Source organism: Odontesthes bonariensis, chromosome 12 (assembly GCF_027942865.1).
Source record: "Odontesthes bonariensis isolate fOdoBon6 chromosome 12, fOdoBon6.hap1, whole genome shotgun sequence".
In the NCBI taxonomy this organism is placed as follows: Eukaryota; Metazoa; Chordata; class Actinopteri; order Atheriniformes; family Atherinopsidae; genus Odontesthes; species Odontesthes bonariensis.
In genome coordinates, this window is record NC_134517.1 from 14,374,891 (window position 1) to 14,397,895 (window position 23,005).

The following is a 23,005-nucleotide window of genomic DNA, read 5'->3' on the forward strand; positions in this document are numbered from 1 at the left end:
CAGTTCAGCTTAGACAGACAAAGAAGGTATTTTGCTTTAGATAAACCTTTTATTTAAGGCTGCAGCGGCGCACCAACGTCATTGAGTCGATTGTGCAATTTTGTCAATTTGCGTAGCATATGTTACTGCATCGCACTGCATCACCCAATCACATAATCCATCACTAACAGATTGCTAAAACACTGCACTACGGATAAAGAGGCTGAGGTAATGTAGAGGCTTGCAGGTAGTTTGAGAATCCAGTCAAAACTCACATAGTACTTTCTCCTTTACATACCAGCTCCCTAAAACCGAGGCTTAACTATCAGTCAGTTCCCCTGTGTTGCTTATCTGGTCTTCTCTTAACCAGAATGTGGTAGATGGTGATTTATAATTGACAAATGAGAATGTCCAACTTTCAAATGTAAAATTAGAAAAACAAAGAATGCCAATTATAAGTCTAATTTCTTTCTTTGGTGAATTTATTGGCTGCTAATGAGAATTTCCTGTTGATTCCAAAAGCAAGAATAAAGAATTTGAACTTCCTAATTCTGAGATGGAGGGAATGCAGCATGATTTGAACTTGAAGAAGGCTGGGCAGCAAAAACTGGATGGCTTATAGCTGGGAGTTTGATGTACTTACCCTGCAGATCTGATTGCGTCAAGCAAGTGTACAATCCGTCAACAAGTTCACTCGATGACAACGTATCAGCTTGGCTTGTAATAAGAATGTCATGGATAAAATGTGAGTGTTATGTAACTCAGTGTACTGACTGAGCTTTGCTGACATTATTCTCAGAGGATTGAATGATTATTCTGACGTGGACCAATCAGATTTTAGAATTCCATCCCGATTATACTGATTGATTTGACAGGTGCCATTGTGTGTTCCACTGATTAATACATTAGTGATGAAGACTATGAATGATTATGTAACCAGTTGCAATGTGAGTATTTACTTTTAACTGACTGACACTGGTGGCACTCAAACTCCTAAGCAACAGTTTATTTTCATTAGAAGTGATAATTTACTTGTTAACAGTAAATGATAATATATCATATGATTGAATTAGAGGGGTGGCTGTTTGAGAGCTCATAATATATAGTGATTAATTCATTTAGGAATTGAAGTCGTCATCACTATTAGACACATCAGTTGCATCTCTGCCCTTAGCTGATCTACATTCACATGAGACATGTCTGTCCCATCTTTTTGTCTTGTTTTGCATGTTGTGCTCACATGCTGAGTGTTAACTTTTTCTGCAGGTGAAGTGAGCCTGCTGCAGCCAGGTGTGGTGCTGCTGCAGGATGTGTTCGCTGTGAAAGTGAAGCGGCGGCGAGCAGCGGGCCAGCAGTCAGGCGGACCCGTGCTCGGCGTGGCTCTCTTCTGCTGCAGGAGGAGAGGGCAGAAGCTGGAGGAGGACACACTGCACTTGCACAATGCCTCTGCAGAACACACAAACATCTGGTATAATACTCTGAAGGAGCTGCTCACAGGTAACACACATGCCGAGCTCATCATGAATGTGAAGAGTAAGCACAACAAACGCGACTTTGGTTTTCATTATTTTCCACTAGTATTGGAAAAGGCTTCACATGGACAAGTGCCTTGAGAGGACATATGTTGTAATTTGGTGCTATATAAATTAAATTTTTATCTAAATTAATTTTATTGAATGTGGACACTAAAAATCAAAAGAAAAACTGTCCTCATAGTGAGATGGTATTTAATGACAGGTTTGTAGCGCCACTCCCCTGTGGAGTCCCTCACTCTGAAGGACTCATTGAACATCCGGGTTGATAGAAAGTATGGCGGTTTGTGTTACATAAGCTGTAACAATGGAAACATGGCTCATTGTTTCTGTGGATGTCATCCAGTAAGATGATTATACATGCACACTGCTAAGCAATGCTGACATTGTCTCCATCCAATAGATAGAAGGAACTGTAATACCTCTTTCATAAACTTTATTCATCCAGTGTTAATCCACTTAAATCACATTTTTACTAAGGCTAACTTAAATATTATCTACAGTCATACCAGAAACAAAGAATAACAGGCAGAGGAACAACATAATAATTCTTAAAGCAGAACTGTTGATTTTGGATTATGGTGGCTCCTAGGTTAAAAACGCAATATTGAACAAAACACAACGGCAAAGCCAGAAACGCAGCAAAGTGTCAGAAAAGCCACAACAGTAGAATATAAAATGCGACAACATTTTACAAAACACAAAATTTCACAAGAAAAACAGAACATATGACAACATCTCACAGAACAAACAACACGTTTCAGAACATAGAGACAGCTCACCTAGGCACCGTTCCAAAAAACCTGAAGGTTAGCAGGATCCTCTGCCATCAAGAAAACCCAACAATGAAACCAAAACCTGAACAGTATTTCATAAAACACAAAATAACGCAACATTTTAGAACTCTTTAATATGGTGTTACAGTCTACATTGCTGTTTGTCAGACCCAAGAGTGGAGGACGCAGGAGCAGGAGATGATATATCCAAAAGCAGAAGTTCTCAAGTCTCTCCAGGGCGAAACACAACAGGCTATGGAAGTTATTAATTATTATATATATATATACTTCTCCCAAAATGAGAGAAGTACATCTATGAAAATTTATCGAAATCACTCCACTATAAGGAGGAACAAACAAAAGGACTATCAAAATCTAACTTTAACTTAATATCACTCCTGCTACGGAGGAAAAACAAATAACCTCTCCTGAAAAATCGGAGGCACTACACTATGAAAATGTATTAAACAAGAACTCACTCCACTGGGAGGAAAAACAAGAATGCTATGAAAAACTTAAACTGGACTTTAGCACAACTATGTTATCAAAGTTAACAAGAACAAAAATTCTCTTTTGGCGAGGATACAACAAAAAGGTAATCTTGGAACTTGTCTTGGAAAAGGTTTGAAACAGGCTTGGAAAAGGCTTGGAAAAGGCTTGGAAAAGGCTTGGAACAGGCTTGGAACAGCGTTGGAAAAGGCTTGGAAAAGGCTTGGAACAGGCTTGGAAAAGGCTTGGAAAAGGCTTGGAAAAGGCTTGGAACAGGCTTGGAACAGGCTTGGAACAGGCTTGGAACAGGCTTGGAAAAGGCTTGGAACAGGCTTCGAACAGGCTTGGAAAAGGCTTGGAAAAGGCTTGGAAAAGGCTTGGAAAAGGCTTGGAACAGGCGAGAGTGATGCACGTAAGACCAACTGATACAACACACTAGCAGAAGACAAGGGGAGACGCAGACTCTTATGCCAACAGTGATAATAGGGAACAGGTGGAATCATTCACACGACAATCAGACACGAGAGGAAGGGCAAGTGACCCTAAAGGGCAGATTATAGTTCTGCGTCTATCGTCTTGACGTGTTGCTTTGCTCTGGTCGCGAACCACTTTTCATGTTATGGTTCTGCAACCTCGGTCTGGAATTTCTCGGGACGCACAGCAGTTTCCCCTCGCGAGAATTTCGGTGGGCGGTGACGAGAACTTCGGCGGCGCCGGCGGAAGTGTTTATCTTTCAAAAAAAAAAAGTGTATGCAAGAAATGGATCTGGAGTTGCTCGACATCGAAGAAGAACAGCTTATTTTATTGGAGTTGGGGAAAATGCAAAGGAGGAAGCCACACAGACAACCGGAAATTCACACCGAGGACCAATCACAGCCGCTTTTGTCTGCGCACTTCCGTTGGTGGTCTGCGTGCGTCTGTCGCGTAGTCAGGATTTTTCTGAGGTGCACGAGAACGCGCGCAGAGCCTCTGCGTGGGGGAGTGGTCAAGATTTTGACGCTCGCAGAGGCTCTGCGTCCGAGCGTCAGAGGCTTTGAGTCTGAAGCATGAATCCGCCTTCAACGAGAGGGAGAGTTAATATTTCAAAATAAAACAGGAAATGACGAGACATGACATGGAGATGAGACAAAAACCCTCTTGACCTCACCGCGGTGTGACACTGTTCACAAATGATCCTGCACATGTCTGTGTATTTGACCAAATGTAATCAAATATGAGACTAAATCAATTCATCTTGAGTCATGAGGCTTTTCAGAAGCTTCATCTGCTGTTGTTAAATTTCTGGTTCATATCTTTCTGGTCAGGCTGTTTTCATGGTAATATATTGTTGTCTGAAATCCAAACACCTTTACTCAAATTTGATTCGCTGTGTTTGTTTTCATTTCAACGTTTCCAGATTGAAAATGTTGATATTCATTGGTTAAAGTATCTGTGTTAGTTCACACCAAACCCACTTAAGGTCGACACGACCACAGAGCTGGCGCAGCAGTGCATCTCTGAAGATGCAGCAGTGCATCTCTGAGGAGGATGCAGCAGCAGTGCATCTCTGAAGATGCAGCAGTGCATCTCTGAGGAGGATGCAGCAGCAGTGCATCTCTGAGGAGGATGCAGCAGCAGTGCATCTCTGAGGATGCAGCAGCAGTGCATCTCTGAAGAGGATGCAGCAGCAGTGCATCTCTGAGGATGCAGCAGCAGTGCATCTCTGAGGATGCAGCAGTGCATCTCTGAGGATGCAGCAGTGCATCTCTGAGGATGCAGCAGCAGTGCATCTCTGAGGATGCAGCAGTGCATCTCTGAGGATGCAGCAGTGCATCTCTGAGGATGCAGCAGTGCATCTCCGAGGAGGATGCAGCAGCAGTGCATCTCTGAGGATGCAGCAGTGCATCTCTGAGGATGCAGCAGCAGTGCATCTCTGAGGATGCAGCAGTGCATCTCCGAGGAGGATGCAGCAGCAGTGCCTCTCTGAGGATGCAGCAGTGCATCTCCGAGGAGGATGCAGCAGCAGTGCATCTCTGAGGATGCAGCAGTGCATCTCTGAGGATGCAGCAGCAGTGCATCTCTGAGGATGCAGCAGCAGTGCATCTCTGAGGATGCAGCAGCAGTGCATCTCTGAGGATGCAGCAGCAGTGCATGTCTGAGGATGCAGCAGCAGTGCATGTCTGAGGAGGATGCAGCAGCAGTGCATCTCTGAGGATGCAGCAGTGCATCTCTGAAGAGGATGCAGCAGCAGTGCATCTCTGAGGATGCAGCAGCAGTGCATCTCTGAGGATGCAGCAGTGCATCTCTGAGGATGCAGCAGTGCATCTCCGAGGAGGATGCAGCAGCAGTGCATCTCTGAGGATGCAGCAGCAGTGCATCTCTGAGGATGAAGCAGCAGTGCATCTCTGAGGATGCAGCAGCAGTGCATCTCTGAGGATGCAGCAGCAGTGCATCTCTGAGGATGCAGCAGCAGCGCATCTCTGAGGATGCAGCAGTGCATCTCTGAGGAGGATGCAGCAGCAGTGCATCTCTGAGGAGGATGCAGCAGCAGTGCATCTCTAAAGATGCAGCAGTGCATCTCTGAGGGTGCAGCAGTGCATCTCTGAGGATGCAGCAGTGCATCTCTGAGGAGGATGCAGCAGCAGTGCATCTCTGAGGATGCAGCAGTGCATCTCTGAGGGTGCAGCAGTGCATCTCTGAGGATGCAGCTAGCTGTGCATCTCTGAGGATGCAGTGTCGCAAATGCTACTTTGTTGGAAACAGAATTACAGCATCTCATCAGCTGAATTGGTGGAATTTTGTCCAGAGTTTCATTGTAACCATATAGAGGGTCCTTTTTTCTTCTATTGTTGTTCAACAACTCTCTACATATGTTACATATTCATGTCCTCATACAATGAGTTTTAATAACCTTTAATCAGGTCTAAATCCTATCCAATAAAATGGCTTAAGGACTGATTTTCTGCAAACTAATGACATTTCTTGCAGTTTTCAAATGTTAGACTGTATACAAACTTGTGAGAGATTTAATTTTCAAAATCAGTATTATAAAAGGTGCAAAAGGTCACAGGTGGTCACCACCCCATACTCACACACCAGGGATTAATTATGAAACATTCTACTGCTTTATATAAAATAGTGAGTTTAAACCTTTTTCAACATTTTCCGAACTCTACTCCTGGCAAAAACGATTAGTCAGCACAGCAGCACCGTAAGAGTCTCACTGGGATATAAAACCTACACTTATGAATGCTTTATCTCTTTGAATGGCTTCCATTTGCACCATTGTGCTCCTTGTGGTTAGCTAGTTGTTAATCAGAAGCGATGCTAGCTGTTCTGATTAAAATTGTAATGTTTTCCATCAGCCTGTTCAACACTTGGTTTAATGAAGTGAGTCACAGTTACATCAGACAGGAAAGCTAATCTGCTAATCCACCGGAAAGAAGACACTCAGATTACACACACAAACGTGAATATGTTCAGCAGTACTTACCAACAAGCTGTCAGCAGTTGAATCATGTTGTCTGCAAGAGAGATTAGCTGAAATACTGTCTACATGAACACGTATGTGCATCCCACTAGTCTTCATAGCATTTAAACCATATTCCTCCGATTCATTCACAAGCGCTAAGGTGAAGTCTAGTAACTAGAGTTGGTTAAGAAATTAAATCTAACTATGAGAAGCAAGGCAAATAAATATATTGCATAAACCTGAAGTTATTTCCTTTTTGCTGCACCAAGATTTATCTTTCTATTGTAGAAGTTGTGCTTGTTTCTTTCATTTTTAACAAAACTGTGTAGATTATTCCAACTCCTTACTTAGTTTTTTGCCAGTTTGAATGTTTTGCTTGTCATTTCAAAGCTCCCATTGAATGGACCAGCAGAAAAGTGTTTCATTACTCTTCAGAACTTAAAGCTTTGTTTAAAAAAATCCAGAGGGTTTTCTGAAAAGCTTAAAAATATCCACTAAACTCTTTTATTTATTGGCATCTAAAGTCACTGCAAAAGATGCAACGAAAACAAACATGTAAGCTTCACAAAGAGGCTTACTGGGTCCACACTAAATACAGTAGAGCCCTTCGGCATAAAAAAAGAATTGTCTTGTTTGTTTGTTATGTGAATGTTTATTATATGAAAACTCCATCCTCGTTTTGGTTTTCTAAAAAGGCTTCAACTCCCTTTTCAATGGCTCATGCACACCTGTGAGAGAGATTGAATATAATTACTTGTCTTCTGTGTCCACTTTGATGAAGACACAGTTGTGTTGAATTAGTCTATTTGTACTTTGTAAAACATATAAATCAGTTATCTCCAGTCTTCTGTTATTCTATGAAGTAAAAACCAATAGAGAGGCTCAACTTTCAATTTTTATTATCATATTGGCTTTTCCCTTATGTTTATTAATAAAAAAAAAGGTTATTTGTGTGTCTTGAAAATATTTTAGACATATAAAAACACATATAATTCCTCAGGTCATAATGGGTTAAAAGAATGCTAATAATCTTAATAAACTGAAGACTATCTGGAGATGAATATGGAACATTTAGAAATATACTTTTTTTCCCCAGAAAAAATGTCAGTGTTGGCCTTATCAGGTGGAAACAAATGTGGCTTCAGATTTAAGTTAATTGTGCTGTCTGTTTGATGAATAATTTTACAGTAAGGACGAAATAAGGCAGCTGCTCGCCAACATGTTAACACGTTAATCCGTTTGTAAAAAATACAATAAAAAGCAGACATATTTGGGCCTCATCTTGGCTACTTTGGCACTTATGCATCAGTTAGGGCATTAGTAGATGTCATTTGGACTAAATGTGGCTCAAACGTCATAAGCCAGCTTTTGCATGGTTATGACATAAAGGCCAAAAGTGTCCCAAATTTGCAAAGAAAATACAGATTTGGGACACTTTTGGGTGGTTCTGTGGCTCAACGTAGCACAGGCGTCACACTCAAGGCCGATTATGGGCCATATTTGGGCTAAACCTTTTTTGGTATTAGGTCAGCTTCATAAAAAATTGGGTAACTTCTTCAGAAATAATCCAACTTCGTCAGCAACACAACCACCTGCTATCAGGACCTTTTTAATGAAGTCCTGGACGTTACCGCAGACTGATGTTCCCAGGCGCTGGTTTCCCAGGTGCACTGTAGTGGGCAGTTCCTGGCTGACAGTTAACACACAAAAGAAATGTAAGAGTGCTGTGTTTATGGATTTAATTCACAAGAGTGTGCTTTACATTTTAGCTCCGCTCTGTTTGTCCAGTGATGTCGACCCCAGGCAGAGACATTACAAGTTTTTGTTAAATGAGAAAGTCAGAGTTGACACTCTAGCCACCATTGCTCTTTCACCATGGCATTAGTCTGACATGTTATCGCTGGTCACCTGTCTGTCTGTGCGTCTGTCTGTCCATCAAACCAGATTACCCATGAGGCCCTGCAGCAAAATCACAACTTCTTCAAGAGTGTGTCTTTGGCCTCAAACTTACACACGTAAATGGCTCACAGATTGTGCGTCAGCTCGAGTGGTCACACTGCACATCAAACTCTGATGGCCTTTGTGACTTTGCACACTGCGCTGGAGGGGTGTGTGCCTGTGTGCGTGTGTGTGTGTGTGTGTGTGTGTGTAAACAAAGTCAGTTGCTCTGCTGCTGTGCGGCCATTAAGCCTATTTTCCAGGCAGAGGTCAGCGTGAAAAGCATATTGTTGTGTGAATCCTGGTGTCGCAGAGCAGGCAGTCTCGCCACTGCCGACACCACCACCACTTCTTAACCTTTAGGTTTGAACATTCAGTTGCACAATGGTGAGCAGAGCAGCCACTTCCTTTTTCCAGAGCGTTATTCTGTGCCATTTGCTGTGTGAGGCAGCTGCAGAATGCTGTGCAGAACATGAATAGCAGTCGGAGTCACAAAAGGCAAGCATGCTGTATAGAGACCATTTTAATAAATGCAGTCAGATGGCAACAGGATAGATTGCAGTTGTTTAACAGCTCAACACACTGACAGGCTGGAGGTGGCGGTGAAACTCTCAGGGCTGCCAAACCGAGCTCACCAAGGCCAACAGGTGTCTTGATAGTTCTCTGGGTGAATTGTGTTGTTAGTCTTTTCTTATTCCACTAATCTTTGACTTAGCTGTATGTCTGTGTTTGTGCCAGTATTCATATGCCATCACTTTCACACATGAAGTCTGTTACAGTATGTGAAAATCAGGCTTAAAATCTTGTAACATAAACCTGGTTTTATGGAGGTGTTGAGCCACCACTGTTAGGATGATAATGCAGAAGCAAATGCGTATTTTTCCTGAATACTTGTTCATGTTTTTGCTGTAAACAAATAACTTGTGTCTGGTCGTATTATATAAGTAAACAATGTGCAAATGCAAACAAAGAGGACTTTTAAAAGCATTCACTTTCAAAATGGAGATTCTCAAAACTGAACTACGACACCCGGTTTGAATCACTCCTGTGTATATATATATATATATATACTCAACTACTGGTGTAGGTGCTCCGTACATGCTCTAAAGTTCCATCTGTTTCCATCTATTTGTGAGAACGGTACAGCATAAGTGTATATTTTACAGTCAAATTCTCAAATAAAACTGCTCTCATTCACATATTTTCTGTTTCTTTTGACTGCTAAATGCATCCAAAACTGTGACAGAAAAGCAGACCATTAAGACTATTTGTCAACTTGGGGGTCACTTGAGGCATTGCCAATCGACTGCTATAATAAAATCCTGTTTTTACGACTGAAGCGTCATCTGAAAAAAAAATCACCATTCAAGTAACTTGACGCATCTGTGCAGTTAATTAAGCTATACTTGCATCTACAACGACCCCCCACACAAAGTTAGCTCATTAAAGTAACTCTAATAGATAGGTCTATGAATTTGAAACGAAAAAAAAATTCGAACAATGTCTTAACACCCATGATCTTCTGATGTCTTATTTCATATGACCGACCATCCAAAACCACTGAGATAATCTGCTTACAACAATGAATGAAAGAAAACAGAAAGAGAACAGCACAGTTTTTGCACATAGTTGCATAATCTTTTTTTTTAAATAAGTTCCAATGCGCAGCAAAGACTGAACTGTATTATTTTTGTCTTTTGGTTTGTCTCTTCACATGAGGGATCATTCTGATGATGTCTCCATAAACCACTTTATGACTCCTTCTTTGTGTGTGTATGCAGCTCTGTGTTGAATATTAACTGGTGTGTCTGTAAAACAGAGTGTATCCATAGAGACTCGATGAGAGTAGGCTGTCTACCTTTCTTCCTCTCTTTCATATTCAGTTTGATTGCTTTATTAGTTTGTCAGGAAACAAACTTTTATTGTAAAGCAGGGCGCATTCACAGCTCAAATGAAGGTCAAACATTTGGACACTGACTTTGTTTTAGTGCAACTCAAACATTGAAAGAAAAAAAACAACTGCTGGCCGTGATTTATCTATATGCCAAAGAGTTACTGCACTCGCATCAGAGGGGAATTTAAAGGGTTTTAATGCTGTTGTTTTTTTTCCCAATCAATACTACCGTGGCTCTTACGTCCACTTACACATACTAAAAGCAGCATTTGGCTCAAGGGTCACTCTGTCATGTGAACGGGAGTTGTGATCAGTCCAAAATGTCAGCTTTCACTACCATTCATCCACAGGTGCCTCTTGGGATGTGAGTTTTGATATATGGCCAGTCAGTTCACCATTTTGGTACTGACTGAAATATCTCAGCAACCCTTTGGCAGACTTCAATCCAGATTATTTTTCCCACTGCCTTTAATTATCTGTGCCTTTATTTTATTTCTTTGCCAAATATGGGATGAAATGCAATTTATTTTTATGCTGATGTTCATGTTGATGTCAGGAAGATTAGAAAATCCTCATCAAAATTCCAATTTGTTTATCTATAACTTTACGACTAAATATCTGCAAAACTATTTATATATCCACCAGTTTCAGCTGTGAGTTGACAAATATTAATAAACTGACATTCTAAACTATGATCATGAACAGTTTTTCTTGATGATATCTTACTGTGAGTATGTTGGTTTCCTGAGGTTAGCGTTGAGCTCAGAGCACCATGTGACATAAACACATTGTCACATAGCTGTAAGAATGGCTGTAGACACCTCAAGTCAATTCATTTTTTGCGTCTGTTCAGGCTCTTAGGCCTGTGTGATGCAAATTTCGTCATCTGCAACAGTCCGCCGTGGACTGAGCATGCAGACTACGCATGGACCTAGAGTGATATTAAAAAAAAATAAAACACACCAGATGAAGAAGACGATCACCTGCCATTACATAAGAAGCTTTGGCCCAGCTGACCCAAAAAGTAGTATGAATAGAACCACGTGCACACGTGCAGAGTCCCAATCTCAAACCAATGTACCAAACCTTATTCTCCAGCACCGATGGACCGATGCACTAATGCACTAATTGTGAAATTCTGGGCATTCTTATATTTGTTTTAACGATGTTAGAAATATGAAACATGAAAGGTACTTCCTCCAGTAGGGGTCCTTAGGCAAGACCCCCTTACTCTACCTGACTACATGGGATATGAGTGTAAGTTGCTTTGGATAAAAGTGTCTGCCAAATGCATAAACATAAAAGAACAGTAAGTCAAAGCAGTCACTGTGTTTAGTGGGTAGTTAACATTAGCTTAATGGCTAGGTATTGTAAGCTATTTTTATGATTTGTAGCTTGCCAGTTTAATAATGGAGGCTTTTTCTGTAGTCCTGGGTTATAATTTGTTGTTAAATGCAACCCCAGCATTTTTTATCAAGTTCAGTTGCACTTACTACTTATATTGGCAAATAAATGCACCTTTTAACAGTTATTATTGATGCAAATGATTTATTATCATTTTTCACTTGAATTAGACATTTGGCTTGATAAGGACCTGACTGAAAATGTAATATTTGGCTTGGACCTGACTCTGGACTTCCACATCTTGACTTGACTTGGAATCTTGGATTTGACTTGGGACTTGCAAACCAGTGACGTATTGTAAATGAAAATGCTCAACAGTTTTAAGGAGTTTTAGCCTTTCGTCACATCTTTAAATGAGCATGAAATCATTAATGAATTAATTAATGAATTTTGTTATTTCATTTATTTCATTAATGTATCAAAAAACACTTTTTAACCTTTCACCTAAAAAGATTCTTTCTTTGTCAAAAAGCGAAAAAAAAATCCATAACACTTTTGGGCCTATTGAACCACTACCAACTCAATAACTTTTCCCAACTTGCATGGCTGAATAAAATCTTTTTATGCACGATAAAGTTAATGATAAAGAAATATTTTCAGTCTCAAGGCAAAGTCAATGCTACTATACGAATGCAAATACTGGTAACTGGCGCCAGCTGATGTTATCTTATTTGCAGATGGACGAATTGTAGTCATCAAACTGAATATTGGATACCAATATTAGGCGGATATATTAATGCATCCTTTCTAAAAACTCAAACTTTGGCTAAAAGTACTAATTATATTATTTCATGATGTATTTTACTGTCTATAAATTGCCATGTGACATTTTTCAAAAAGTTAGTTTTATCTCACAGTGAAAACCTCAAATGTATTCAGTTCATTCTTACAAAACAGAAATAAAACAAAAACAAACAAAAAAAAGGAACCAGTGAATGTTTATTTTTACATTAAACTCAGTGATAATTGCTAGTTATCCTTTTTTGGTGATTAGATTATTTCATGTTTAAGCGCTTGTTTAAGTGTCACTGACCTCAGAGGGAATCTGTTTTCGTCAACAACGTTCACCAGCCCAGCCATAAGTCCTCTGTCGGAAACTCAACACTCTTCTTTGACAACACTGGGATTGTTTACCATGGTAACATTTCAGCGGCTCCAAAGCAACCTGCAACTGATTGAACCTCGGAGATGATCTAATGGATACTTGACCTCTTTCCATCTATGTGTCTGTCTGCCTTTCTTCTAAGAAACATATCAACAAATTGAATGATGTCATCTCCTGTGAGACTTTCTTTTCGATAGACAGAATCCTATTTAGGTTGATATATGCGTTTCAAACACTGGGCATTAAAAGTAAAAGGTGTAAAATATCTCACATAGACTCAAAAGGTTCCTCGTCCCTGTGGAAAGTTCCTGCAGTCTAAACAAGACTAAAGTTTCAAGGATCCAAGTATTTATGAAGCTCAGAAATATAAATCACCTCCTCCAACAATGACTACGAACATAGCTGGTGAAGGTCTGAGAGACTGGCAAAAGTTAACCAAGCTTAAGTCTCTTGTGGTGCAAAAACTTTTGCTGATGCACCTTTTCCTTACTGGACTCTAAAATTCTACAAATTCAAAGGCAATATACACATCTATCTTAAAAATTTGGAAACGATTTCTCATCCTCGACCCATCTACGTCTTACAGTATTCATGGCAATGGAAATTTTGTGTTTATTACAATAAACTCCATAAATCCACTTGGAATACAAGATTATTATCAATATGAAAGGGACAAATGTTGTCTGTCTTAGGCGGGATTCACTTCTACATGATGGAAAACGCTTGACGTGGGGCATGGGTGGCATTTAGAATTGTATCAGTTACGAGATCACACACATGAAACGTCAAGTTCTTTTGATCAGTCAGCTCCTGCACTGCTGCCTAAAAAGCTGAGCACTTTCACTTTACAAGAAAAGCAAAGCAACCAATCTGGAGTTCAATTTGGCAACGATTTCGAAGTGAATGAGAAGCAAGTCCATAAGTCTTATAGTTCAAGTTGTAAAGTAAACCTCTGTTCTCTAATTCACTAAACAATTTATTGTTCTGACATAAAGAAGTTAGATGAGGGTTAGATGGCCTGTAAGGGTTATAGATTTAGTAAACAAAGTTATGTGGTCAAGTTACGTTGATGTAAAGAGTGAGTGATGTTGTCAAATGAAGTGTTACAAATTATGAAGTAAGTAAAAATGCTCCTTCCAGTCAATATCAGGTTTGATATAATGTATTGATAAGTCATTACTTCCACTGAAATATCAGAGCCATACAGCACACACATGACCACACACAAATTTTTCTTTTAAAAACAGGGAGACTCTGAAAAGCCACTTATAATGCTAATAGTAATAATGATAATCATGCTAATAATTATAATAATAACAATAACAGAATAGGGTCCCAAAACTAATATAGTTTGGGTGCCTTACCCACCACCATGACTCCTAATACTATCAGTGCTCCTTGAACAAAGAGCAGCTGCAAGTATCTTTTAATATTCCGAAAGATGTGACACTTGTAAACCAGATTAGAAATAAAATTTCTCTTAAACTGCAGCAGCTGGGTTAGAGCTGTGTTTTCAGGGTAACAGTGGGGTGGAGCTTTTTGAAATGGTGGGTGTCCAGTAAAGAAAAGGGTGGTGGAGGTGTCGGGTGGCTCCTCACAGGATCTCCGGAGAACCCGGTCAGAACTGTAGGGTGGAATGATGGTAGGAGGTGCACTTTGTGTGTGCATGAGGGGTCATTAACAGGGCGAGGTCACAGCCATTTGGGAGCAGATTATAGTCATGAGCTGGATAATGGAGCTGGGGTGTGTGTATTGATCTGAACGAGTCTATGGGGATTTATAATGCGGTCTCTAAATCTGCCTAATGATGTGCTATACAGGGGGTCTGTGTGTGTATTTTGGAGTTCACACTATAAAACCACACACATATCATCTCATGTTGGACAAAATAATATTCTAAATATGCTTCATCTAACAGGCCATGTTCACATTTTGGAATTGTGTGCAGGTGTGTACTGTATTTATTCATCTCTCCAGACTTGTGCTGATTCAAAAAGTTCTGATTTCTGATCCAAATTAGTTCACATATAGGACATTAAACCATAAGACATAGTTCTTTACATGTGTTCAACGGTTCAATGTCAGGGATGAAAACAGAACTTTATTTTTGGTCAGTTTTAGTACCAGTGTTGGCTATTGTCTGGAATAAAGATTAATGTTTCAATATCTGTTTCAATTTAGCCAATAATAACTCAAAACAGAGTATTTGCAAATCTTGAGATTCACCCCTGAAAAAAGCCAGGTTGACAGAAAAAACTGTGGACAACTAATAGTATTTAATGTAGAATGACACCAATCAAAGAAAAGCAGCAAATCCTCACATTTGAGTGGATGGAACCAGAATTTTTTTTTTTTCAGACCAAAGAAACTCCTGCACTACTCATATTCAAATTGATTCAAATTCCTAAGATGCAGTTACATTTGAATAAAAACAATCTTTTGGTCAGTCAGATGCATAACTTAGAAAAGTTACTCTAACTGGAACAGGACTATATATAGTTATATATAGTTGGCAATATAGTTATAGCCAATATATAGTTGTTTCTCAACGTCTAAATACATGTTTGTTGGGCGGGCGGGCTGCAAATGTGGCTCAGGACACATTGACAGATACACTGCCAAAAGAAAAAAGCTGTATATAGTTCAGACCATAGACATAAACACGTAGGTCGATGCCTCATTGACAGCCTCAGCCCATTGCTGCGATACGTCAACTCATCTGCCATATTGGCTGTTGGCAAGACGGGCTACGAAACTAACACAATTGTTAGTTTCATAGAGAGTTGTGTTTTTACAGAATCAAATACAAGTTTTACAATTCAAAGCTGATTTGTTTTTTATATTCAAGAGTTTATTGTGTTCCAAACAGTTTGGTCTTTAGTAACCTATTGGTGAGACAGTGGTCATGTACAACTAATTCATCATAAATAAGAAAAATCCGCAAATACAATGGTCTGCTGTCGTTATTTTATACGACTGAAATACTCAAAAACAGACATAAATAACAACAATACACAAATGAAGGGAAATTCAAGTGTTAAAAGTGTTACAATTTGATATTTGCATGACATGGTAAGAATAGAAAAAGGTGAAAATATAAACAGTCACATTCAGATGTAGTTCAGAAACATTCAGATATTGTTCCGATTACATCTGAACATTGTTTGTGTTTGCATTCAAACACACATTTTAACACCCACAGTGAACATGCTCTTTGACTGCTCCCTGTGACGCAAATGAGTAATTCCAGGGGAGTGTCTGAAATGTCTGAAATGTCTGAAATGTGATTTTAGACATGTGAGCTGCCTTGCCAGCATGTCTTAAATCAGAGCAATTCACTGCATAGACTGTCCTCTGTTTTATGCTTTTTTAACCTCAGCCTGATGCCAGTGATGGAGCTGCTCATGGTGGATGTGTTGATGTGTGTGCAGGGTTCAGCAGGCGTCCCAGGTATCTGAAGGTGTTTATCAACCCCAGCAGCCACAAAAAGGAGGCTGTGCACATCTACAGAGAACATGTGGCTCCTCTTTTCAAGATGGCTGACATCCGCACTGACATCACAGGTCAGTCCATCCATGTATTTATCTACCTACAGCAAATTAGGAAAAGCAGGTTTATTTATTAATTTTTGTCACGTGTAATGTAATACAACTTTATTTCAGGTTGATAGAACTGTTGCAAGAGGACGATATGAAATCTGTGCGAGTGTATGTGTGCACATGGAGGTCCAAAGGTCAGAGATAATGGGAGTTTCTGGTTGCTAGGTAACCTGATACAGAGGGTGGAGCTTAGCCCATCTGTTGTGACAGAGGGACACAGCCTCTCCTCTGCTCTCCTCTCCTCTGTTGTTTTCTCCCCACTCCTCTTTTCTCATGGTTACTCCTCTTCCTCCTCTTCCTCCTCTCAGCAGATGGTGTGATATCCGTTGTCCCACTTTTTTTTTGGCAGCTATCGAACACACACTTGTGTACATCTGACCACACACACGCATGAACACTTTATCTCTGTCCATCTCAATGTCTCTCCATCTGCTTTCCACTCATTTCCCCCCTTTCTGCTTTTATCTTTCTTTCTTACTGTCTGTCTCTCCAGTAACTGATAAGAAGGGGCACGGTCTCTCAGTGATGAAGGAATGCAAACTGGATGAATTTGATGGGTTAGTTGTTTTCTCTTATTTCTTATCTCGCACTTTGTTTTGGATGAGTGCTCTTTTCACAGGAAAATTTTAATTTCCTACTTTAACTTTTCTTGGAGAATTATGCAAAACATGTTGGTTATTTTGATATTCAGTTTTTTTTTCTTCATGTACATCGAGTCATCGAGTCATGGACTACATACTTGGGCTAGTAAGACATGTACCGTAAAAACATCTGTTATGCTTATAGCATCACTTGAGAATTTAACAATATTCTGCTCTTTGGCTCCCCCTACAGTCATGTAGATGCAACACTTATGTCATAAAAAACAAACTTCCATCTGAGCCCCGTACACGCACAGCTATACAATTTGTTGTTATGCTGAAGAGGCTGACAAAATCACCTCAGAAATATCTAAAAATGCTTAAAAATAGTTACAGGGCCTAATAAGAGTAAATGCAGCATATTTATAAATACTTCGGTATATGTGATAAAAAAGTATCCTCACAAAAATGCAAAACAAAAAGTTTATATCTAAAACAGTTACTCAAGTATTTGAATGTGGCATAGGTGTGAAAACAATACATGTGTATCACATTGCATTACAGTGACATGTATTGAAGATGGCAGAGAACATTTTGAAACACTTGCAAACTTCCAAGATATGTCAGAAGCACATGGTTTTAAGATTCAAAACTTTACTTGTGTTGATTTTAAATAATACAATAAATAGAAATCATGACTGAAAATATAAAAGTTGTGTAGATAAGACAGAAGTTGCCTGACTCCACAAAATCTTTGTATTTTGTACAAAACCTTTAAATTCAGTTAAAGGTCCGGTGTTGACATTCAACTTGACTAGTCGTGACATAATCCTTCCAAAACAGACCAAAGTGAACCCTGTAATCAAACAGTGGTTTACTGTCAGAGGCTGAAACACCCTGACCCAGACTGATCTTACACACACACACACACCAATGTTAAGGTAAAACACCAACAGCTAACTGGCCTAACAATATTGATAAAGTGTCAAAACATTGTTGTGCTTTTGAAACACTTAACACAACAACAACTGCTAGCACAGAAACTGTCATCACACTGTCATCACTCTATCTGTGATGGTTGTGTGGGTGGGTGTGTGTGTGTGTGTGTGTGTGTGTAAGCAGCTTTTGTGCTCAGCCCCTATAAAGCTTAATGTGCTTAGAGAAGATTAGCTCAGCGTTGCTAAGCTAGCTGCTGAATGTGTGCGTGTGTGTGTGAGGCTACACTGGTGAGGGTTTGGTTGAAACCTACATTTGCCAATTAGGGTGGCTGTCACCGTGGCGACGAGAGCTCCAGGTAATCCCATGCACAGGAGGAGGAGGGGCGGAGCCTGGTCATCTCCCATTTCCTCCGAGTAGAAACTCTGAAGATGAAGCCTTTCACTTTTGTTTGATATGTCTACCAAGAAACATAAAATCTCCTCCACCTGTACAGCATTTAAAAGATCTCAACTCATAATACCAAACCAACAACATAAACAGAGAGTAATAATAAAAAAGATTATACATAGTGATTTAAATGTTGCTCCAGAGTCTTTTACAACATCAAATATCTCTTTCTAGTTGAGGATAATATATTTAGTCTTTATTATATTTGTATACACACACCAAAAATGTTTTTTTTTTAAACTATTTTAATGTTTTATCTAAATCTTATTTACAGGAAAATTAAACTCAACACGTGGAACGTGTATTCTTATAAAATGTAAACTGAACCTACAGTCCCATAAATGTACAGAGTTGGTCAACTCACTGGCAGTTATTGTTGTGATTCTTTCAGAATAAAACTCATCTTGTTCATCTTTCACTCCAGTTATCTTTTACCGTTGTTTCCCTGCTGTAAAACTTGTGGAAGACCAAATACTGAAATAAATGAGTCTCTGTTGATTATTTTGGAAGTCCAGCTTCATGTATGATTATGCAAACAATACTGCCTACCCTCTACAGAACGTAGTGTTGCAACAACAGAGTGTTCAGACAGAGGCTTCTTCAGCTCCACTGCCACACTGACTGGTACAGCAGGTCATTCTTGCCAGCACCATTAATACACAATGACAGCTAATAATGAAAAATAAACAAACAAAAAACAACTGCAACATTATAATTTCCCTTTAGGATGGATAAAATGTTTTTGATTTAATTTAATTTCACGTCTAGATGTAGTATCTATCTTAAAATAAAGACATCCACTGTACTTTCATTGTAATGAGTTTTATGAAGAATTACTTGAGTTTTTGTTTATTTTTTACAAACAACATTGTTTTTCTGAATGAATAATATACCAACAAAGCTAAATGTTGCCTTTTTGTTCAAATAAAACAGCCTTAAGATGCACAATGAAATTTGTGAAGGTACAGTTCTATTTTCTGTTTCAAATCTGTCTTGGTTATGAATATGAACTATGAATGCATTCAATTTATTGAACATCTGACTTTTATCAAATAAGCATTTAGGTTTGTTCCAAACAAATATTACAGTTTGGTACTACATTATTATTCAGTATAAGACATGAAATCCACAGCGATCCTGTGGAGAAGCCAAAGCTTCTACCAATCAGCTGTATGCTGTATTTGCAGGTATGAAGTTGCCAAAAATTGACATCAGCTATTTCAGTGATCAGTAAAATTCCTTCATCTTTACAATAAAATCTCTGAGGATTTGTTTGAATTTATTTGGATGTCTGTCTCAACCTGCCTGTCCCAACACTGTTTTCCACCTGTCTGTCAGGGTTGTATGTGTTGGTGGGGATGGATCAGTAGCAGAGCTCTGCCACGCTCTGGTCCTCAGAGCTCAGCTGGATGCAAATTCTCCAGCAAAACTAGTGAAACCAGTGCTGCCTCTGGGAATCATACCTGCTGGTAGGCGATAGAACATTTTCATATAAATCCACAGCATGAAGCCTGCTGGACATGATGTAATATGCTTCTTATTCTTGATTTTTTTTTTTTTTTTTTTTCTTACAGGTTCTACAGATGTGGTTTCCTGCTCTGTTCATGGAGTCAGAGATCCGGTCACTGCAACCCTCCACATCGTCTTGGGTACAGACAATCATTTCTAGATCTTTAATTAGATCCTACTGGTCACATGGGTTTAGTCTCTTCTCAACTTAAAGTTCCACTGTATCTACACAGATTTCCTTTTGAGTGGTTTCTCAATAGCTGAATTCAATGGTTTGTCTCTCTTCATATTTGTTGTTCTACCTATTTTAAGTCAACACGCTGATCATCAGAAACCCTGGGCCATTTCTGGAGGTTGTAGACTCATTGTCAGAGCATGCAGGAACTGCTCTACCTGTTCTAGATCTATACCTGCTTGGTACTGGATGAGTTCAGTCTGTTGTGAATGCCAGCTCTAGATCCACAGTCCGCCGTATCCCTGATACTTTATTATGTTCATAGGTCTCTATGTGTTCTTTTTCTATAGTTTGATTATTCTTGGTGTATTCTACCTGCATTGTTTCTGAGTTTAGTCGGGGTTATTTGTAGTAGACCCATATTTGAGAGCTCTCCCCCACTCATCAATGTGAAGAGGTCCTTGGTATATTCAGCCTGTTCTACATGGTTTCCCTCTTGGACTCCCTGAATTGGTTCTACCTTTTCTAAATATGTGGTTGTTGTTGTTAAAGTAGACTGTTTTTTTATTTATCACCACATTATATCCTCAGTACAATCTGCCAGTTTTAGATTTATAATCTGTACTTGTTGGATAGGTTCTTACTGTTCTCGTCAGGACATCCTGTGTAGGCTCTTTTACTGCTATGGGTGGAGCATCTGGGATGGGGTCTACCTACTCTTGGGATGTAGTAGAAGCATCCAGGATGGGGCCTGTTTTAGGTCTCTAGTCTGCTCTTCATGTGTGGGGTTTACATGTTGTAGATGTATAGTTGAGACACCCTGGGCAGAGTATACCTATTCTAAGTGTGTAGGTTGACTTTTGTAAAGCAGGTTGTGCACTAAATGGAGGGCCAGTGGTTTGCTCCCCAGCTACTTCTGTTTAAATATCTTTGGGCCATACAATCAATCCCAGAAATTCTGAGATGTATCATTTATGTGTGGGTGAGTGTTTACAAGGGAGATGGTAAATATGGATGTGTGTGTCAAAGGATAAATGTGGCTTCTGGTGCAAAGTGCTTCAAAGCAATATAAAAACATAATGATATCCATTTATTGTTGATAATAGTGTAATTCTGGATCATTGTTACTTGTTCTGTATGTATCTATCATGTTGTTATGGCTGCTCTCTAATAGATTCTGTGAATTTTACATTAGGTGTGTTTACCTTTAGCCTGTAATAGATCTTTTATGAAATTTGATTTAGTTTAATTACCCGAGGAAGAACCACTCGGGAGCTTGTGACGTTGCTAAACTTTGATGTGACTTGCTGTTGCTTCATCAGAGCAACAATCCAACCTGCATACAGACTGTGGTAAACTAGACTCTTCATGAGTGAACTTAGCAGACAGATGTCCAACAGCAGGATCAGTTTCACTAAATCACGGGTTTACTCTGCTCACTGTAGCCACGCCCCCTCCTCACCCCTATCCACCCCCTCCCAGACAAACCTGCTGACCAATTAGCTGGCAGCAGGACGTGTTGATGTTTTTGTTTGACAAGATGTGGTGAGATGGTTTGTTATAACTAAATAATGGTGTAAGCACTTGATTGTGTGTGTGATAAAGAGATGAAGAGAGTATTACTAACAGGACTAATACCTGAACGATAGATAACATACCCACAGTGTTCTTATATGATATGTTCTCAGTGCAGGTTGAGGAAATCACCTCGGTTCCTATGGTTACCTGTTTTTTTAATTTTTTGTTAGAGGCCGAGAGTAAGTAATATGTCAGTTAAACTATTAACTACTTCAGGATATGTCCTTGTCATGGTCCTGGTCCTGTCCTGTGCATGTCCTGGTCATGACTTTGAATCTGCCAGTTAGCTTGGCTTTGCCTAAAGAAAAGCATGACAGTAGTTTTGAGACTCACATGCCAGAACCAGTTAAGCTCACCTTTTATTATCGATTCGATCCTTATGTTCACATATTTGCAAATTGCTTTTTTTTCAGCAAATCATGTACCAGAAGTATTTCTCTGGTTTATAATAAACTGCTGTTTTTTATAGACTAAACAGACTTTTTAGTTTTAGTCTAATCCACCTGTCTACACAGACTATATGAGCAGCCTTTTCAAACACTTAAATACACAACCAAAAGCTTACTTTTACACTGCAGGTCTGTATCTTTGTATTGTCTGGTCAGTTTTGGCATGATATATTTACTCACTTAAATGTTAAGGGGTAAAACCTTCTTAAAGTGCTACTTGTGGCTAGTAAGAAAACACTTGCTAAGAAATGGCCTAATAAAGAGTCTTTAGTAAAAGGAGACTGGTCATACAATGTCAAACTAACATTCTTAATACCCTATCAATACATTACTCAAATGTTGGTCCAAATGGGTTTGATGACCTGTGATTTACCAAAATCCTGTGCAATATAGTTCCTCCTTCTTTGGATTAGTAGAATTATACAGGATAAGTTTTTCATGTGAGAAAGTAGTCATATTTTGAAACTAAAAAAAATTGAGGTAAATGTGGGCTTTTGAAAAATCCTATGTGACACTTGACAAGGTGAGTGTTGGGCAGACAGTGTTTGCCTAAAGTAACCCGTAACATTTATTTCTATCTGGAAATCTGTAATTGTTTGGACTTTTGATACCAATTTTGTCATTTAAAATGCATAAAAAATATTGTACCATAGAAATATTTTTTTCCCATCTCTGCTGCAGCTTTCTTCAACTTTAAAGCAACTTTTGTTTACTGCAAACACATCACTTTTTTTTAATGAGAATTAGCTCCGATTCATCATCAAATCAACCAGTTTTTGAGTAATCAGTGAATATGAAGTATGCATGAGAAAACTTTGCCCGGTGACTTAGTGACACATAGAGTAAAAAGTTTCCAGTCTTCCTCCATGAACTATTCAGATGTTTTTCATGTCTCTCTAAGTCCATCATGATGTGAACACAGCAGGTGTTGTTACACAGTTTGCTCAAATTGCTACAGAGCCTATCTTTTTTTGTGAGGACTTCATACAAAATTAGCAAGAAAAACTTGCTTCTAATTTATTATGTTTTTGTGAGGCTACTGACACCTTTTCTCTGCCAGTTATTTGACAAACAAAATGACACTCTTTTTTTCAGATTAACACATTTCATAGTCAGTTTTGGAAAAGCTTAATTTTCAGGTGAGAAAGTCAGACTTTCAG

At 39.2% G+C, this 23,005-nt stretch overlaps 1 protein-coding gene across 1 annotated transcript in view; it reads left to right on the forward strand.

The window, feature by feature from the left end:
• The window catches only part of cerkl (CERK like autophagy regulator), a 57,496-nt gene that overhangs the window by 19,185 nt on the left and 15,306 nt on the right, over nucleotides 1-23,005 (forward strand). Inside the window, exons 3-7 of the mRNA XM_075479183.1 lie at nucleotides 1,246-1,476; nucleotides 16,000-16,131; nucleotides 16,661-16,724; nucleotides 19,473-19,603; nucleotides 19,709-19,783. Coding sequence (XP_075335298.1) covers nucleotides 1,246-1,476; nucleotides 16,000-16,131; nucleotides 16,661-16,724; nucleotides 19,473-19,603; nucleotides 19,709-19,783 — 633 coding nt within the window. The remainder of the gene's footprint in view (nucleotides 1-1,245; nucleotides 1,477-15,999; nucleotides 16,132-16,660; nucleotides 16,725-19,472; nucleotides 19,604-19,708; nucleotides 19,784-23,005) is intronic.